This window comes from Engystomops pustulosus, chromosome 10 (genome assembly GCF_040894005.1).
Source record: "Engystomops pustulosus chromosome 10, aEngPut4.maternal, whole genome shotgun sequence".
Lineage (NCBI taxonomy): Eukaryota > Metazoa > Chordata > Amphibia > Anura > Leptodactylidae > Engystomops > Engystomops pustulosus.
The window spans coordinates 63,557,573-63,577,575 of NC_092420.1; the positions used below are offsets into that span (position 1 = coordinate 63,557,573).

Here is a 20,003-nt window from a genome sequence, read left to right on the forward strand (position 1 = left end):
GTAGTGGCGAAGACTCATTATTAACCCCTGCTGTGCTGCCGGGCAGAGCGCTACATTCCGACTGGGTGGCAGAGGGACGGTTTTAGGCCTGCTATTGTGTGTTGGAGACCACCATTAATTATCTTGAAGGCTGTCTCTTCAACCACAGGACAATTCAATTGCAGAACCTCTTTAAAAGCGCACTGGGCATTCCTTCGTTTATTTCAGAGATGTCCTAGGGGTAATCGGACTTGAACAAGGCTTTCCAAGCGATTATTGAAAGACGGGGCTAGTGTGGAAACTCGTAGGTGGGCAGCCTATTAATGTGTTTATTTCATAAACCTGCTTCTTATTTCTCGGCTGGTTTGTAGCAATTGATGAGTTCTTTGAGAAAAAAGATTTAGAAGGGATTGGTTTGCTTTAAAGTGTTTTAAATTCCAGGGAGGTTTTATTATCAACGGGATATTCTAAGGCCTTGTGCACACCGCAGAACCAAGCTATATAGAGAGTAGGCTCAAGCAACTTCATACTATAGTGCTATATCCCACTAATAATTCTAGAAAATGCAAGCATAATGCAGAATATAATGAGGTACAACCATATTTTCTTTTCACACCACTGTGAGCTCATGCAAAAGCCTTCGTTTTCTTCTATAGCGCTAACATGTTCCACGGCACCGCACATGAATTGTCAGTCCCTGAAATAACTGAGGTTACCATCTAATCATCTTGTCTTAGATAGACACAATAAGGTTCTATTCACATTGGCTCTGGTGTTTTTTTGGGGAAGCAATGGCATTATATATCGCGATGGCGACCCATCACCTGCAGTGTGGTTGGTCCATGTTAAGTCCTTGATTCAAGAACAGAAGCTAGGACCAGACAGTACAATACAGTCTTCAACAGGATCTTCAGCAAGAGCAAAACTAAACTTTTTTTTTCTTAGTTTAATCAGTTATATGATGAATTTAATCTCTAGGGTGCGCAGGACAGAGGTTCTCTTAACTTACACCAAACACTAAGTAATACAAAATAAAATGTATTCATTCATAGTAACATAGAATGATTTAAACTATTATATCCATCACCTTCTGTAGTGGTGAGTTGGAACACATAGTGCATGTAAAGGCTTGAAAAAAAAAAAAAGTTTCCAGTGTGTACAGAAATGTCTCCCCCTGGGTGCAGTGGCTGTGTCCGGTAGTACAGCATTAGGCCAAGATGGTGAATGTGAGTATGAAGATCTTATGACAAGAGTGACTCCATTTACCATCATTATGAATTTACTACTGGCTTTTAAAAACAGCATCAAATAACTGCTACAAAAACTAAAAGTATGATACTAGCCTAAACATACCGCTTCTGGAGAGAAGAGCAGCAGAATGCAGACTGCCACTTATCATTAAGATAGGTGATCATTCCTCAGCCTATCCAATGTTCCCTTTAAAGAAGAGGGCCTCTTCCGCTTCTAGGTCTGTGACCATTTGTCCCATGGAATGTTTAGCTCGTGGTATCAAACATTCAACATTTCAGGTGAGATTATCAAGCCTTGTAAGCCGATAGAAGTCATAACCTATGGTATATAGTACTATTTTCACAAAAATTACAACTTTTTAGAACTTTTAGAACATCTTTATCATCACTTCTTTTTTCGGGTGTTGAAAACTGGTGCAGAAAATGCCTGTGGTCTCAGAGAGATGAGTTCAATTTGATATGGCCAGAGGTATAATTTGATGCCTTTAGTCTTATATTTAGGCCTCCACCCAACTGTCAGTTAGTATATACATATGTAAATGATGTCATGTTATATAGAAATTATATATACACACAGCAAGTGTGAAGCAACAAGCACATGTTACGACATTGGCTTTCCACATTGGCCACTTTTTAGAATTCTTATGTTCTTCAGTCAGAGATTAACATCCCAATTCTACTTTTAGGGGAAACTTTAGACATACTAAGAAATATTTGTTGGTCATTTGTGGCAACCGGAGAAGAAGAAACATCTACAGGGTCTTGTTTTGTCATACAAATCTATGCTATGACACCGGTCAAGAAGTTATTTAAGAATTAGAGACTGATCATTATTTGGGACAGGCTCATGACAACTTCTAAACTTCTAAATCTGGACTTTAATTATGTTTTATTGCTTTGGTTCTCAAACCAGCTGCTATGGGTGACTTCTCTACTTTCTTGCCTCGTTTTTTTCCATCCGTCCCATTAGGCAGAAGGGAATGTAACACCATTGTCCTTTAATTGTCAAGCAGTCAGTGCTCTAATCCAGTAGAAATAATAGGCAAGCCAATCTTAAGATTCAATTTAGGACCCGCAGAAGCTTTCCCTTTAAATTAAAAAAATCGTTCAGTAATTAACATCTGTCCATTTAGAAAAGACTTATCCTTGGGTTGTAGATATTATGAGGCAGCCACTGGTGCCTTGTGAAAGGCAAAATGTCAAACGAAATTAACTTTTCGCTCGCGTGACGGAGGTAAAATGCAATCTTCATTAACTAGCGTGTGCACTGTTTTGGTGAGTGCTTAAATGTATTAAGAAATTATGTATATAAATTTTTTTTTTCCACATCCCCCTTTCTACACTCCCCCTATGGCAGATGTTGTGGTCTCATTTGATTGCATAGGAAAACTGCAGTGATACAACAAACACCCAGAGAGATATGATGACAAATGGGTCCAGATCCCGGTAAATTACTTTCTGCTCAAATCGAAATTTCATTCAGTTTGTTGCTAGCAGAGATGAAGTAATCTAAATTGTGGACTCAGGAGCAGATAGAGGGAAGTCGGAGCAAGCATTTCATTATCAAGAGAGAGAGAGAGAAGGTTAGAATGAAAGAGATGAGCGGAGGCAAATCTAAAGTGTTGACACTATGATTGAAAAGGTTAACCCATACACATTATATATCAACCTGGATAGCAGTGACTTCCTAATGGAAACTCTGCTCTGATGGCGGTTTGCTAGAGTTTCAATACACAGAGCATGATGTCTTCTTAGATATACAATCAAATCCCCTTAACCCCTTTGATGACTCATATCTCTTGATATGATTAAACCACAAAAAGCGAGTTCTTCAAATAATTTCAAGGACACAATGCATTTAAACTCCAGTCATGAATTGTATCTATTTTATTTTTTTTATGATGAGGCTGGAAATCTGATAAAATGTGTGTAGAACAGAATTGTTTTGTATTTGCTTGAAGTATAAGCCAGTGTTTTTGATTAAATCCCATGGCTCCTTGCGAATCGAAGGCAGGTTGTATTTTTCTGCTGATACCAAAAAATATTACCCCCCTTCCTCCTCTCCCATGTTCCCTGCTCTAAACCCAGCACCGTATCTTCAGAATTTTCTCTATCTTGTGGTCAGTTATTACTGATTTTGAAGCTTTGACGTGCCATCAGAACAATCAATCCTTATACTTTTTACCGTTTTGTCTTTTTGCTATAGGTTATTTGGAAATAGCGGAGCTTGCAGCGCTTGTGGGCAGTCAATTCCAGCCAGCGAACTGGTCATGAGGGCACAAGGAAACGTCTATCATCTTAAGGTACTTCTATAACAATCCAGGGCTGTCTGGGTAGTTTTATTCTTTAAATCGATGCCATTTGATGGTGCCTGGCATACATGGAGTTAAAAAGCGAAGTCACTTGATTGAAGCTATGATCTATAGTATTATGTTATCAACCTTTTTTTCCTGTGATTAATTTGTTTCTATTACCTTCCCTCTTCTGCCATGCAGTGTTTTACGTGCTCAACCTGTCGGAATCGCCTCGTCCCCGGGGACCGGTTTCACTACATCAATGGCAGTTTATTCTGCGAACATGATAGACCTACAGCTCTTATCAATGGTCATTTGAATTCACTTCAGAGCAATCCACTACTGCCAGACCAGAAGGTGAATACTTGACTCTTTATTAACAAGCGTTTTTCCAGGGGGCTAATTGCCACAATTATCTTTTCTCCGTGATCTTCTTTGCATTTCTTACATGTTAGGAGGAACCAGTTACACAACAGATCTGATTTCTTTGGGGCTCACATCTTCATTTCTTTAACTTTTTTTCTTGTAAAAAGAGAAAATAATGTGACTATACCTCTATATATAAGTTTTATTTTTTACAAATATCATACTTTGGACTTGGACACTAACCTTGCCAGTTAGTTACAAGTTTGACCAAAAGTTTGACGTAAGAAGAAAAAAAATTTGGGGCCCCAATGCAAACTATGAAAGTTGGCCCCAAACTGATTGTGTGTCATTATACTGGTTTTGTATTATGAGGCAGGACATTTTTCCCGAATTTGTAAGTTCTACAACTAAATAAGAAGATATTTAGCCATAATTGGCTTGAAGTTGTGGACGAGAGGCAGCCAGTAAAATTTATTTTATTTCCAGTGGAACTCAGGTAACCATTTTAATGTAACACCCCAAGTGAGACAACCTGTCCAGTCCACTATCCAGAAAAATGTTAGTGGGCTATAGAGCTTGCATGCTCTAGGTTTTAATTCATTTTTAGGCCTGCACAACCGAATGCAGGACCTAAGATGGTCGTCGTTCTCCAATGCTCTGGGGTACAAAAATTAGATATTCTATGTTGCTGTAAAGTTTAAGGTTTCAAGTATGAAACCACAGGACCCCGGGGAGAAGAGACATAATGTAGTAGAGCATGTCATACACCAGTGGCTACTAGTGAGCATTCAGGTCAGCCGCTTAGATTCTCGCAGATGTTCTAAGCAATTTATATATTAAAATCAATCAGATTGTACATGTGGAGGTAGCGACCCCCAGGTGAGAAGTAAAATCAGCCTTTGATTAATCATTAACATAGGATAAGCTGGAGGTGATCCTTATGTTTAGTAACCGGTGACTGCAAATCTTTCTGGAAATGAATAAAGATTGGAGTTTACCTGCTGCTGTGTATTGGCACTTGATAATCGGTAACACGGTCACCATTACTGCTCATAAGGTACCTTTAAAACTGTCAGGGTATTGAGCTATTCTTCCCAATTCCCCTCCATTCACATGAAGAATTAGATGTGATTCTGGTGGAGAAGAGGGAGGTAAGCTAATGTCATAAGATTGCTTGTCATCCTTAAGAACAAAGGATCAGATGCTGATGTTTACCATATCCGAACCTTCTTTCGTCCCACATCATGTAACAGGGGAGAGTAGGCACAGTCAACTATATGTCACTTGCTCTTATGTATTTGGGAACATTTAGGGTCACCCATTTCATCTATAGACCTGAATAGCACGTCACTTGATTTTTTTTCAAAAATTCACTGCTGTGGATACGCTAGGAGACGAACCCTCAGGGTTATAACGGTGGCCATATTTGTCAACAAGCCTTTTTAGAAACAGATGTAACTAGGAAACTGCTGAATAGAATATGAAGCATTTACACTAGAGAACAACACAAGGACTTTTATTCACAAGGGATTTTTAATTATAATTCCAGCTGAAATAATTAATGAGCTTTTTCTTTTTTTTAATGTCTGTTTACCGTTAATTAAAGCCCAGAAAAAATAAGCTGTGACCTCAGCGGGTCTGTCACCAGACAGGCTCTGTTATATGGCGTGTATTACAGCTTCTATCAAGATGCTCTAATTGTTCTATGTTATTAGTTGTAATTGCACCTACTGAATGTCCCCTCCCCCACTCCTCATCCTATGGGTGCTCTTATATAAAGAGACCTGTCTGGTGACAGTCCTGTCATCAGCTTGGGTATTTTATATTTTACACTGGTTATTTGAAGCCATTGTACTATAATTTAAGAAACTCCATGTCGCTCACTGTCCTCCCCTCATATAAAGCCTATGTTTATCGGGATACTGTTCCTAATAGGAAGTGATCTCCCTTCTCAGCATTGGGCAAGGAACAATAAATGTAATTTCCAGCCTTCCTGTCTAGCAAATTAACTATTTTGTCAACATTTAACTTGTCATTTCACTTCCTTTTTGCGTATTTGATCCGGTGTAATTAACTAGAGCAATTATATTTATCTTCTTAAAACAACAAATACATAATTGCTTGTTGGATATCTTCATAGATCATACTAAATGTCTACACGCCCGCCACCAGAGCAATACCCGCTGCTACTAGTATACTATTACTGCTCTACTAAAACGTATCTTTGTCCTATTATGGCAAAGCCCATAATCACGTTTTTTTAGACCTTGTTAATCTATGGTAAATCTAAAATAAGTCTATATGGGGGAGAATTATCGGCACGTGTACAAGACCTACAATAATCGCAATTACTAGCGAATCACCAGTAATTGTGATTTCCCCCTTTACACCACCTGCGAATGGTCAGGAATCAACGTTCACAGTTTATGGCACAAATCTAGAATTTTCTGCCAGTGCAAGCGGATTTATCAGAAGGCCAGAGCCCCCTCATGTATCCGGTGCACCGGGAGGGGGTCTACATCATACGCAGATGCAAGGAGTGCCAGCTTATGGTACATTTCCCTATGTGTGTGATTTTTCATTTATTAAAGAAAACATGCCACATAGGACAGGCAGTCTAATTTACCAGCAGTATGTTACAGAGCAGGAGGTGCTATGCAGATTGTACATCGTGTCCCATCTGCAAGCAGAAACTTATAGGGCAGGAGGTGCTGCATAGGTTGCAACATATTATAGAGCAGGAGGAGCTGAACAGATTTCACATTCTATTCTATTTGCAGGCAGCATGTTATAGACTAGAAGGAACTGAGCAGATTGCACATAGTGTTCTATCTGCAGGCAGAATATTATAGACCAGGAGTAGCTGAGCAGATTGCACAAAGTGTTCTATCTGCAGGCAGGATATTATAGACCAGGAGGAGCTGAGCAGATTGCACATAGTGTTCTATCTGCAGGCAGAATATTATAGCCGAGGACGAGCTGAGCAGATTGCACATAGTGTTCTATCTGCAGGCAGGATATTATAGACCAGGAGGAGCTGAGCAGATTGCACTTAGTGTCCTACATGCAGGCAGCATTTTGTAGAGCAGGAAGAGCTGAGCAGATTGCACTAAGTGTCCTGTCTGCAGGCAGCATCTTGTAGAGCTGGAAGAGCTGAGCAGACTGCGTTATATAGTGTTGAAAATATAGGGCCAAGGAAAAGTAAGCATTGTGCTCAGCAGTTTCTGACACTCCCTCAGTTATAAAAGGGGAATTTCTCACCTATTGATGGAGAACAGGGACCCCTAGTCTCATGATCGGTGCTGGTCCCTGCAGTCAGGATAGGAATAGGGATAAAAAAACTTGTTACAACCCCTTTAAAGTAATTTTTTTTTATTATGGACTTCTTATATGGTTTAATTGGGGAGGTAATGGGCAACATCATCCCATTATATCATCCTTGGAGTTAGACATAATATTGGCCAATAAAAAATGCATGTCAAAGGTCCCATATGTCCCATTGATGGGTATATCTGTAAAACAGAGTCACATAGTGGGGCACATACTGCACCTCATCAAGGGACACTCAAGGTCCATGACCCAGCACCATAGATAAGTTCTAACATTTATCAATATTGTATTAGTTGCTCAAATAGCAGTCGGGAATACACTCTAGAAAAAAGGGGCAAAAAGTATGATCTTTCCACATTTACATTCATAGATTAAATTGAACATGTCCCCCTAATGCCTGAATCGGGAGCGGCAATTCAGATCAACAGTTGTACAATATCTCCGAGAACGAGACTGTTTAAGATCTAGCTTCATTTTCCTAATAAGTCTCCTTGCTATTCTAGTGAGTGCATTTTGATAACTGCTGTGTCTAATTTGTACCAATTACTGTCAGTCCTCACCAAGTCTGTTCATTCCGCACTGGTTCAGGGGAAAAGAAGGAATGCACGACTCCTGCACATAATTGTATTCACATCATATTTCATACTGATTATGTATTGATGACATTGATTCATTTACTCTTTACAGCTCCACTTGCATGGGTAGTAAATCTTATTGACCACATATGAATTTTAATTTCAAATTGGTGATAGATTTTTCCATCAGCTCTGATAGCGTATTTGACTTTTTCATCATTAACCCAGGCAATCACGCTGCACTGAGTTATTGCAGTGAAACAAAAAATGCATACTCCAGTTGCTGCTACTATATGGATTTGCAATAGAAACTTCATTAATGTGCCGAGAATTAAAGAAAATGCTTTTATTCTCTGCTCCGCATTGCCGAGTAATATAATAAGCCGGGATTTTAGTAAAACATTCCCTGTAGAGGGAGCAGTATTTTAATACGCGTATATCATTTATACAATTATTCGCCCAATATCTTAGTGCCATTTCCCAGAGCAGTTTACCTCAGTATAGGATTACATTTAAACACAACTTAATGGATTTATTAGTCCTTTTATTTGTGTGCCAAATAATTATCCAGGAATGTTTTTTTAATATAGAATCACTAAATTAGTGTATATTATAATGGAAGTTGGGAGCGATGCTGACATGTCCTATTAGAAGTGTCTAGACTCTCGTAGATGATTGATGATGATCAGGATTGGTTTATTACTATGGATTACAGTTGGGATTTTGAGGTTAGGGTTTATTCAGGGCTATTAAATATGGACAGTAGGGACTGTCGATGCTTTGCTCTTATGGAGCTTCAGTTACCACCCACACTCCAAAGTTGGTGGGGCCAACTGCTTTCTTATGTGTATGAAGGTGTGTGGGTGACAGCGAGTCCTCAACAGAGCAATCCATGAGGAAGAGCAGATGACCAAATCACAATCATCGAGAACGATGAGGACTTGTTGCCTACAAATTGCCGGCACAAGAGCGCAAAGTGTAGGATTGGCACAATCATATATAGAGTATTATTCAGTATTATATGTTATATCTTATATGTTATAGATAATAAAAATATATAAGTTCCCAGCATGCAGTGTGGATATACAACGTGATCAGCGTCCGCAGGGTCCGCTCGTTGTGAGGAACGTCATAGGAAGTTTAGCAAGAACGGACCACATAGGCAATGCGTATCCAGTGGTCCGTCACTTTACTCATAGAAAAGTGTCCATTTACTACATGCCATGAGCTAAGAAACTAAATGTCTAATTTATTGGCACTTGTTTAGTCGTTTGGATCAATATATTATTTTGCACAGTCTTTAAACTTGAAGTCATGTATCCTTTACGTTTGACTTGCTTTACTTGGTTCTCACCTGGTAGCTGTGAGTTTGAGGCTTCCTGTTACACACACCTATTTTTTGTCCATGTCCGATCCATTGATTCAAAGAACAGCACCGGGGGCATAACTAGGAGAGCTAGGGCCCCATACCCCATCAGAAAATATACATATTTGTGTACTCACACATTTATACACTTATGTGCATACTTTTATGCACTGATAAATACATTTATGGCACTTACACAGTGTCCAAGTAGCTGCCGACCACATGGCGGGAATTACAGATGAGAGATTTCTAGTCCTATCATTATACTCCCACCCCCACCAACATTTCGTATCTGAGCTGTTGATTCATGCTGTATACTATGGAATATGTACATTGTTTTATACATATTATACAGTGCAAAGTGCAGCATGATATGTATATAATGGTGCACATCCTCCAATCTTTGGTGTGTCAGGTTGGATGCTGCGGCCCCCTGATACTGCGGGCCCCATAGCAGCTACTATGGCTGCTTCCACTGCAGTTACACCCTCTTTGGCTCACACTTGATTTTCACAGTGCCATGCGTGTGTTGACTACCTGAGACATTACAAGTTTAGTCCGACACTTGCTGGATTTACTGCCCCAAATGTAGAAATGCTATACTGAACTCAGCATGTCCATTTATTCAGGCCAATAAATCCAGAGTGAGTTTCACTGCAAATTTGCTTGTGTACAGCTGGCCATAACTTCATGGTTGGTCTCAAAAACATTAAATCTATGTTAGGCTATTAACTTGTAGCCAGAATTCAAAACCAAAGCTCTTATGTCACACAAATGCCAACTCACAGCATCATTTTATATGCAGTTGAAATATACATTCATTCCAATGCAATATCGAAAAAAAAAAATTGGGCCACCGTCCATACACCTGAAGAAACAAAAAAACACAAAGATCATAGCTCTGAAAGCTATTTTGTTAACGGGAGTTCCTAATTAAGTTTCTTTGTAATTACAGGCTACCGCATGTAGTTGTGCCCCTCCGTATTTACTTACTTGTTAATTAAGTTCTTTGTTACGTTGTGTTTGGCAAGAGGGTGGGTGAGCATGGCAAATCAAGCAAACTCACCTGTACAATCAATCAGCATATAGAGTATTATGTTATCTATTCTGGCCTCTTTTTAAACCAAGGTCTACGCTATTCACTTTATTGGTTATTAAAAAAAATCTTCTAGTTTACATATCACTCAACAATTCCCTCGTTGTTATATAATTGGAGTTGTCTGTGTCCATAGTAGAGGACATTTGATGCTCATTTATTAAATATGCTCACTGGCTGCTCTCTAATCTCTTTGTTCTGGACAGCCAAATTACCTTTCTCACACTGAGCTTCAACTCCTGGGAATTGAACCTCTACTCCCGCACCACTTTAATTAGCTTGAAAGTCTGGTGCTCCTGAAGGAGGGGGGTGGGGATCTTGAACTTAGTCAGAGACCTCAAGTTTTTACTTGCTTGGTGCCCTCATAGGTTAAGAGTATTTTAAAACTGATTTGAACTTCTGTTATATTAGCATTTTTATATATTTTTTAATTTTCGTAAAATTTTAGACTTGGAATTTAAACTGATTTTCTTTTTAACTTAAATTTAAACTGATTTTCTTTTTAACTTAAAGGTAAAACTTTCTCTCTTTTAGGTATATGTCATTTTTATTACAGTAGTATAACACATTATAAAGTTATTGGAGTTTTCAAGATTTTTTTTTATTGTTGTGCTATTCTTCATATAGGTCACCAATATCAGTTCATTGGAGTTCCAACTTACAGCCAGTGAGCTGCTAGAAGTATGACCCTGGTTATGCTTGGTATTGCAAGACCAATCCATTAGAAAGTAGAGCAAGTCCTAGTCAGAACCGATTTTTTTCACCGATTACCAATAAACTAATAGTTTAGATCCTAAACTTTACGTTTAGGAGGATCTATAAAAATCAGATGCCGGACTGATGCTTATTAGTCATGAAATACAAAAGAAAACAACAGTTTATCTTGCCAAAGGTTTGGGAATTCATGTGTAGGTAGCCTAAGACTAAAATGGTTGTCCACCTCCATATGTACAACCTCCACTATTTTCATTAGATTTACACTGTGACATCTGGTACATGTGTACGTCAGAGGTTTCCTTCCAGGATGATCTTGATGTTCTCCAAAGCTTTGCCTTCCACACCTAAAGTCTGTGCATATGACACACATTAAAATCATTTTATCTCAAACTTCTGCAAACCAGACTTATAAAATATTTCTCTGTTTTTTTTCTTTTTTAGGTTTGTTAAAAGTTCAGAATCAAACAGAATGTGTGCCTTCATCTCAAGTTCTGTTCATCGCAGATGGATCCCATACGTCTCCAGTAGACACGTCACCTTTGTAGCTAGCGTCAGTGCCAGCTTCATGCCATTGCACCTTTTTTCTCTTCTTGGTTGCCCTTCCCACATTTATTGGTGTATGAAAATGACTGAAGACACATATTAAGGATTCCATGAACCTGGGCAAATTGGGAGACTCTTGGAAACATTAAAGAGCAGTCCACGGGAGGACTTTGTGACGAGGGGGGAAATGACTAATGAAATCAATTACAAGATGCATTCAGAAACTGCTTCCTACCCTCATTACCGATTAGCAGGGCACTGGCCAGAGTTTGCACCCTCTCCCTTGACGGCTCTACTCACTCTTTGTCTATTTTACGTGCTGTGAGGAAGAATGTTCCAATCCAAGTGAACATAAGATAAAGGGGAGTTGTAGCTTTTGTGGTACTTTATCACAAACACTTTTATTGTATCTCTCTGTAAAATACAATGTACGTATGCATGTATGTGTTATTTTATTTTTTTTTTATTTTTAAATTTTTGTTTGTCTTATTGTTGCTGCTTCCCGTGGCAAAAGGGAAGGGGCGGGGAAAGAATCTGCTATTGTGTAGAAATTTTCACCTACTTGCTGATTGAAGAAAAACTTTTATTTGTGATATTTTCAGAGACTTGCTCTAGTATGGTGTATTTAAGTAATAAAAGATTAAAATGCTATAGTTAAATTGAGTTTTATATTTTATGATAAACACTCGAGGAACAGTTTTATAGCTGTGTACTGGCTGTGCGTGATCACAATAGGGCAAAAGTACCAACTTCTTTATGGCTAATGGTAGAGGCTGATTCTACTTGTATCTATTAAGTGTTATGCATCATAAAGCCATTTACTTAGGGCAGTTTCAGACTATTGTGGTTGGTCCGTGAATCACAGACTGTGCTGTGTAATGTTTCACGGACCAACCACAATACAGAGCATGGGACTCTGTGAATCAAAGTGATATATGATACAAAGAAAGCAAAACCAACCTATAATTGTGATTCGCTGTTTCCCAGGGTAGCAGGGATATGTATATAATATACATATCCCTGCTACATATAACATAATAGGGTTTCCGGCTAAAAATTCCTCTCTCTGTCAAAATGTAGCACAGTATAAGAATCTTCCGTCGTAGTGGAGTTTGTTTATATGTTCACTACATTCTTCTTCGGCAGCTGGTGCTTGGGTAAAGCTTGGTCAGCCACAGGTTTCCTAGTATCAAAAATTGTTATCTAATGAGACAACCTTATAGAGCGTTTGAGGAAAAGGTCACCATTTTTTAAGCTATTTTTTTTTTCTGCACTTTGTGCATTTTCTTGAATGTTTACATGTTTTATATTTAACTTTTTCGATCCATGGATTTTTAGGTGTCTACTGTTTAGGTGTCTAGAGTTTACTGACTTAAAAGCAGAGAGCAGTCTGGTGTCTAGGTAAGTATTAAGTTTTTTTTGTTTTTTCTTTCTACTCCAGGAGTAACATGTATTAAACCTTTACCAAACGGTATACATCTTTAACGGTCAAAATCTAACAAATTAACAAATGACGTTCTATCGGAATGAGAGACAAGTGAGAGACCTCACAGTTATGAACCTCATGGAAGTGTTGTGAGAGACCAGACATACCTGAGGACTATGTAAGCCCTTGTTTTGTCGCACCGGTGATATGTTCAGCAATTCTTTTTTTGAGGGATCTAATGGTGCAGCCTACATACTGAACCTTACAGAACGTGCAAGGGGCCAAATACACTACGTAATCACTAGAACAATTCAAATGGGTATGTTTATAGTAAGATTTTTTGGTGACTAAAGATGAGAATTGCGAAGTCTTAAACTGATATTTACTTTATAACTTAACCAAGAAGTAGGGGTGCTAGTCTAAGAGACAGGCATATTGGGGGCTACTGGAAATGTCTAGCAATCACAAGATAGGGCTGGGCATGCTAGCCCCTGGCTGTATTGACTTGGAACTATGGGAGATTGCCATCCTAGAAGTCCCAGTAAGTGAAACATGTGTACCATGGGACACTTGTGGACACCACACATATATAAAAAAACTGGTTTGTAGGTCCTTATATATAGTTGTTGTTTTTATCTGTAAGTATTAGATACATTTACATTTTACATTGTAAGTATAGCAGACATGAAGCTAAAATTAACCCATCATATTGGGGCTTCCTGTGTTGGCTGTTATCATATTTTAATCCCCACTGACATAGTAGCAAGATGAAATGATGATGAAACATATGAGCATGAACCCTATGAAAGGGATTAGTGTGATGGTAGTAGGTGAAACATTATACCTACTTCCTATAACTGCATTGCCTAAATTATCATGAATGGTGTTGAGAGGCCAAAAGGAACCAGGAAAATTACTTGAGAACCTCTATCAATATTTCATTTTAGGATCTTCTTGTCCAACTTCTGTATTATATGTGAATGTTTGTGCTTAAAAAGGCAAGTACATCCACACTTGGAATGGGAAGTAAATGTTCTAAAATTTTCAATCCTTTCCTCACTTGAGATGTCTCTAATACTTATGCTGGCCATTTTGTGACCTTTCCCTCCCGAACCATAGAGCATGGAGAGAACAATATTATAATGCAAGTACAAATATCGGTATCACTACCACACACTATACTGATAGGATTGTTTCAGATCTCTAGGGGTCCAATCCCACATAATGGTTGACAGCTTTAACTATATATGTGTGTGTCAATCACCATGTATGGGTGACGTAAAAAAAAAAGTACTCCCACCATTTCTCCTAAGACTCCTGTCAGGATTTACTCCTCCTAGTACTGTATATCCATATTTTTAGATAAGGGAGCATGATTTGCCTGAGAACTCTAAATCCATGTACATTACAATTGTAGATGATCACATCTTTTCATTCTTTCTACAAACTTTTAATGTGGAGGTTTTTTTGCTATAAATCCCGAATTTGTTAGGTCAAAAGTTGATGCTGGACTAGAGGATCAGGCTTGCAATTTCTAGTGCTCCTTCTTTGGACCTAATTATATTTCCATAAAGTCGGCTGCATACAATTGTCCAAAATGTTTAGGTCAAGGATAAAAGGAACACTCCAGGTAAAGCTAATTTATTAAATAATACATAATACTGAGCCTGAAGGGAGGAGCATGACTCGTTACTCGGTGCTCGTTTCATTGAGAACGCATATGTGATGGGGCTAGTGCCACGTGTGAACGATCCCTAAGAAATGCCCCCACATCTTCCAGTAATGTCCCCCACACGGCCCCCCAGTAATGTCCCCCACACAGCCCCCCAGTAATGTCCTTTTCAAATACACTTCGCATATATTGTGGAATATCCAGGACGGTAGAGGTTTCACAAATAGATTGAAGTACCATGCTCAAATTCTGTGACTTTGGACTTTCTTTGGAGCTGAACTTCTCTCCCCACATATCATCCTGCTCTCAGATTTGGCAGCATGTTTTACTTTTGTGAACCAAGTGAAACATGTATGATTGTAAAAAGTTTTTAGCATTTTGAACAATGTTTGTTCTGTGTTACATTTAGCAATGTCAAAATCAGCCTGAGATCATCCTAAGATCATAAGTTGCATCAAAGTAATAGGCACAATATATGTATTGCCTCCCATATTAAGTCACATTTGCTGGAACCCTTTGGAAAGTACTGTACCTCATATATGTTTCCTACTACTCTGTTGTTTACATGTCATACAGTGTAGCAGCCACAAAGATCCTGATATACCTATTATAGGTACCCAAAAAAAGAGGTCTATACAATGGTCCCGCACACTTGTAATTGAGAAAAAAGTTTAATCACTAACATAAAAAGTAGTATTTTTAATTATCACCTCATCTGACCGAGGCCTAAAAGTTTGGCAACCATAAAAATCATGAATCCTGATAATTATAGTATTTATACTATCAAACAAAAATACTGCTGACACTTCCCCCGCAGCTGGTTGATAAATCTACGACTCAGCTGCCGGTAACTACCAATAAGCAAATACCTAGAAACAAGAGGTGTGAGAAACAAAGTGCCACCTGTCTGGAGAGTCGTCTGCCAGTCTACTAAAGCCAAAGCTGCCAAACAATTTCAGTTGAAGGGGTTTGCCCATGAATTAAAGTTCTCAAATTTTAATCCCCTACTGATGTTTACACTAAAAGATCATTTTTAACCCCCTACTTTACCGTTTTACTCAGTTGTATTGCTGCTTTAGCTCTTGTAACTCAGTGATGGTCAGTGTAAGTTTGCAGAGTGTGGGCGGGGACTCGGTAACCAGACACTTCATGATTCCTCTTGCGCTGTGAGATACTGCCAGCACTGCTATATGCCTATGTATCATCACAACTGTATGAATGGAACTTATAACAATGCCAACTGTGCAGCAAATCTCAAAACTGAACTTCACCTATAACCATTTACTATCCTAAGTAAGCAGTCATAAGAAAAATCAATTCTTTGATTTTAACCCCTTAACGACCAGGTTCTTTTTCACTTTTTCATTTTTCACTCCCCACCTTCAAAAATTAATTTCTTATGCAGTGAAATTGATTACAAAAATGCATTTGCACCATTTTCTTGAGGGCTTTCTACGGCTTTCACTTTGCACCCAAAATTACACGTTCCTTTTATTCTTTGGGTCAGTACCATCACAGGGATACAAAATTGATACAGATTTTATAATGGTTCCACACATTTACAAAAAATTAAAACCTCCTGTACAAAAAAGAAATTCTTCATTTTGCCTTATCCTGGTGCTAATAATTTTCTCAAACTTCAGTGAACAGAGCTGTATGTGGTGTCATTTTTTTGCAACTTTTGATGATGTTATCAGTGCTACCATTTTGATGACTTTATGAAATTTTGATAACTATTTATAGATTTTTTATTTTATTTTGCAAAACGGAAAAAAAGTAGCATTTTCGACTTTGGTTGCAGTTATGCGGTTAAATACCGGTATTAATCATTATATTTTGATAGATCGGACATTTTGGGATGCAGAGATAGCTAAAATGTATATGATTTTTACTATCTAGGGAGAGGGGGTGATTAGAAATTTTAGTTTTTTTTTAATTAATTTTTTTTACTATTGTATAGACCCCCAGAGGTACATTAACCGTATGTGCAAATCACACATTGTAATAAATGTGCTAAAACGAAACAGCCTCAGACCTTTGTATTATCTCAGTCTGTAACAGATTGCCGCTCCTCAATGACGTCACAAGGGGCCGCAATCTGAGCCAATATGGCTGCGCCCATGCGCCATTGGCAGCTTTTCCAGTGGTGATCAAATATCAACCCCGATTGGTCCCCCTCCCACTACAGGACGATCAGGAACCTCCAAATGCAGGAAGGGCTTTGAATTCTGTTGTTAAATTTATCAGGACAACAAAGCAAAAATGAGGACAGGCACTACCAATATCAGACACTGAACAAGCGTCCACGCATCCCAAGAAACTATGAGAACCACAAAAAGAAAAGACAGTTGGATGCGTATATAGGACCATCAATATAATCTCAAGTATATTAGTACAAAAATAGACAAACAATGAAAACAACAGGACATCAATTCGCAAAAACACTTATTAAGGTACATCAGCCAGGTGTAAACAACTACCAAGGGCCAAACATGTGCCCTTTGCTCCCTAAATCTACCAAAGCAATGTAAACAAGCTAATGCATGAACATGAATACAAAAATGCAGCAAATGCGTGCACCGACTTGTGCAAAGGATCCCTTAATGCATGTGCGCCCACATGCTCCAATGATACAATACCCAGGCTAATTCCATATGGCCACATAAGGGAGGCATTTAGGCATGGTCAGAGAGGGAGGTGGTCAGAGAGGGAGTTAGGCAGACCCCATGCGTACTGTCACCCTTAGGTGACTTCCTCAGGGATAATTAGCCTGGATATTGTTCAAGGCCTCATCTAGAATATGCCGTCCAGTTCTGGGCACCAGTCTATAAAAAGAATGGTTGGAAAAGCTCCCTTATAAACTTAAATAAAGTGAAGCAACATTGGAAAAAAGAGTGGCCAAATCCTCATGAATAATGTGAGAAACTGATAAAGTCCTACAGAGATTGTTTCCTTTAGGTTATTACTGCTAAAGGTGGTTCTACAAACTGTGGCATTATAGTTCAATAACAGTGGAATCTGTTGTATGATTTATCCGTCTGAGGTTGAATTTAGCAAATGTACCCAAAATGATACATCAAGCCATTGAATTCAAAGAGGGTGTACACCCAAGACTTAAGAAAGGCTCAGGAAGTAAGGCTAAAATGGACATAAAGGAAGCACCTAGCAATACAGGGACTCGGTATACAGAAGAAGTTAATGGCTAGCATTGGAGTGTATAATGTTTGGTACACAAGTATGTAGCGGAAAAAACAATAGAAGAAACACTCCATCTCCAAATGTAATCCTGCAAACAGCAACCAACCAAATCCAAACACAGGAACAAAGTTGTAAGGAAATACGTATCCTTGAGTACTCAGAAAAGCCTCTAGGTTCAACATAACAACGTAACATAATAGTTAGTCAATAACTGTGATCTGACAGTATAATGGATATTACATAGCTTGTATGTAGTGTCGGACTGAACCACCAGAGTACTAGAGGAACCTGCGGTGGGCCCAGACTTTACTCTAATAATAGACCCTAGACATACAGCAGGAGACAACCTAATTTGGAGGCTAGTTGGGTCTCCTTCCTATGGAAAAATTAGATTATAGTGGTTCCCCAGAATAATTTTATTTGATAGGTAGTGACTTAATACCTGAACCCAGATCACCCGTGATCGATGCTGACACCTAAACTGCTGCCGGCGCACAAATGCCCAAATTAAACTTCAGCACCGCTTTTTTAGGGAGGTTCGTTGCTCCTTATGACATCATTAGGGAGCGGCGAACCTCCCAAACATAGTGGCACCCTGCGCCACAAGCGGGTTAGTGGCAACATGTGGCCCACCCATTTACATGGCACTGTAAAAGTAAAGAGTTAAAGCCCAAAATTGGTGGCAGGACTGAACCGAACAGAATTTTAAAATTGAGGTTCGTATGAACTATGACCAAACCGAAACTTCAGGGGAAAGTTGTACTTTGTGGTTTGTGTCCCCTTTAACACTACTGACGAAGCCAAGGAACCCCATGTCCCACACTGTTTGAATGTGCTTCTTAGACTGGACATTGGACATTGTGCAACTCAATCGCTGTCCTTCAAAATGAGCCATACAAGTAATAGGGCTCATGATCCAGTTGTATTTTCCCTTTTTTGTTCTGCTTCCCTACAGTTGTGTAGATGCTAGATACCAGTGGAGGTTAATCATTTTCATGCAGGCTTAAACTAGTACCATCTTATCTGGCACTCTGAGCCTTAGGTCATATATTATACGCATATGACTCAAGTTTGCTTACATATACCATATGCTAATAAGCAAGAATTCCAGGGTATTAGCGAGAATCCTGCCCTGTGACTGGCTGAAATCCAGCACCCTGTATGATAGGCGAGGAATGCTAAACATGGCTGCTAACAATTAGTAAGTATCCGAAAAAAAGGTATTTAGTGTTGTAAGGGTCGAAGTTCAGATAACGCTTTAAATGAGCCATTATATCCCTGGGTTCTTAAAGAACTGCTACTCAGTTAATGGGAAGATTTAAAAGCATTTCCTAAATTGCAAACCTATAAGATTACAGATGTCACTCATGTTCATATAATCCACCGGCAGGAGATGAAGGTTTTGCTTTGATGTGCTAAATTGGAGACGGGCTAATGGCACTATTAATATACAATAGTGAATATTTAAGTAGTTAGTAGAATGGTTTTCCTACATTTTTTGCTCCCAACCACAAGCATTTAAAACCTTCAGTCCTATTTAATATAGATTCTGGATTCCTGAAAGCATTGCCTAGCTTAGTACAGCTGATGGCTTGACATGGGATTGTTTGTGAAGAGCTTGCTGTGCATTCGAGTTCCCTGTTTGACAGATGTCTGCAGCCCGGAGAGACACACAACTGCAGAGAGTAAGCTCTGATCGCTTGGGTCTGAGTTTGCCTTTCTTGTTGTAGGAGCTTAGGGATAACCTATGCCGTAGATAATCACAACCTTACAAAGGCGACACCTCAGTACACGGCTCACCGTGTTGTGACAAGAGCGGAAAAACTCTATTCATGAACTCCATACTGGTTATTTTCAGGACATGGACATGATATTAATGTCATTTTTATTAACAGAATCTAGTTTTCCAAAATATATTTCCCATGAAATAATAATTTCATGGCTCTGTGTTGTGCGATTCCCTTCTAAACTGCTGCAGAGCCCCTCCCATAACTAGGCTTCTGGTTAGATATTACAGCAGAGGTGGTAATGGTTAACAGTTTGAATGCATAAAATGCAGATATTTATGAACACAGCAGTGTGAGGCACTCCCTTATGTCCAGATACAATCCTGGTATATAAATTAATTTTTTTACAGTCCTGCTGCTACTTACAATATACACAAAGGTATGGTTACACAGATCTCCAGATC

General features: G+C 38.9%; 1 protein-coding gene across 2 annotated transcripts in view; it reads left to right on the forward strand.

The window, feature by feature from the left end:
• Window positions 1-12,175, forward strand: part of LMO4 (LIM domain only 4) — a 54,638-nt gene extending 42,463 nt beyond the window's left edge. For both annotated transcript variants that reach the window (XM_072128666.1, XM_072128665.1), the window contains exons 3-5: window positions 3,436-3,532; window positions 3,725-3,880; window positions 11,415-12,175. In XM_072128666.1, the coding sequence (XP_071984767.1) occupies window positions 3,436-3,532; window positions 3,725-3,880; window positions 11,415-11,423 (262 nt within the window). In that variant the 3' untranslated portion in view covers window positions 11,424-12,175. The remainder of the gene's footprint in view (window positions 1-3,435; window positions 3,533-3,724; window positions 3,881-11,414) is intronic.
• The last annotated feature ends 7,828 nt before the right edge of the window (window positions 12,176-20,003 follow it).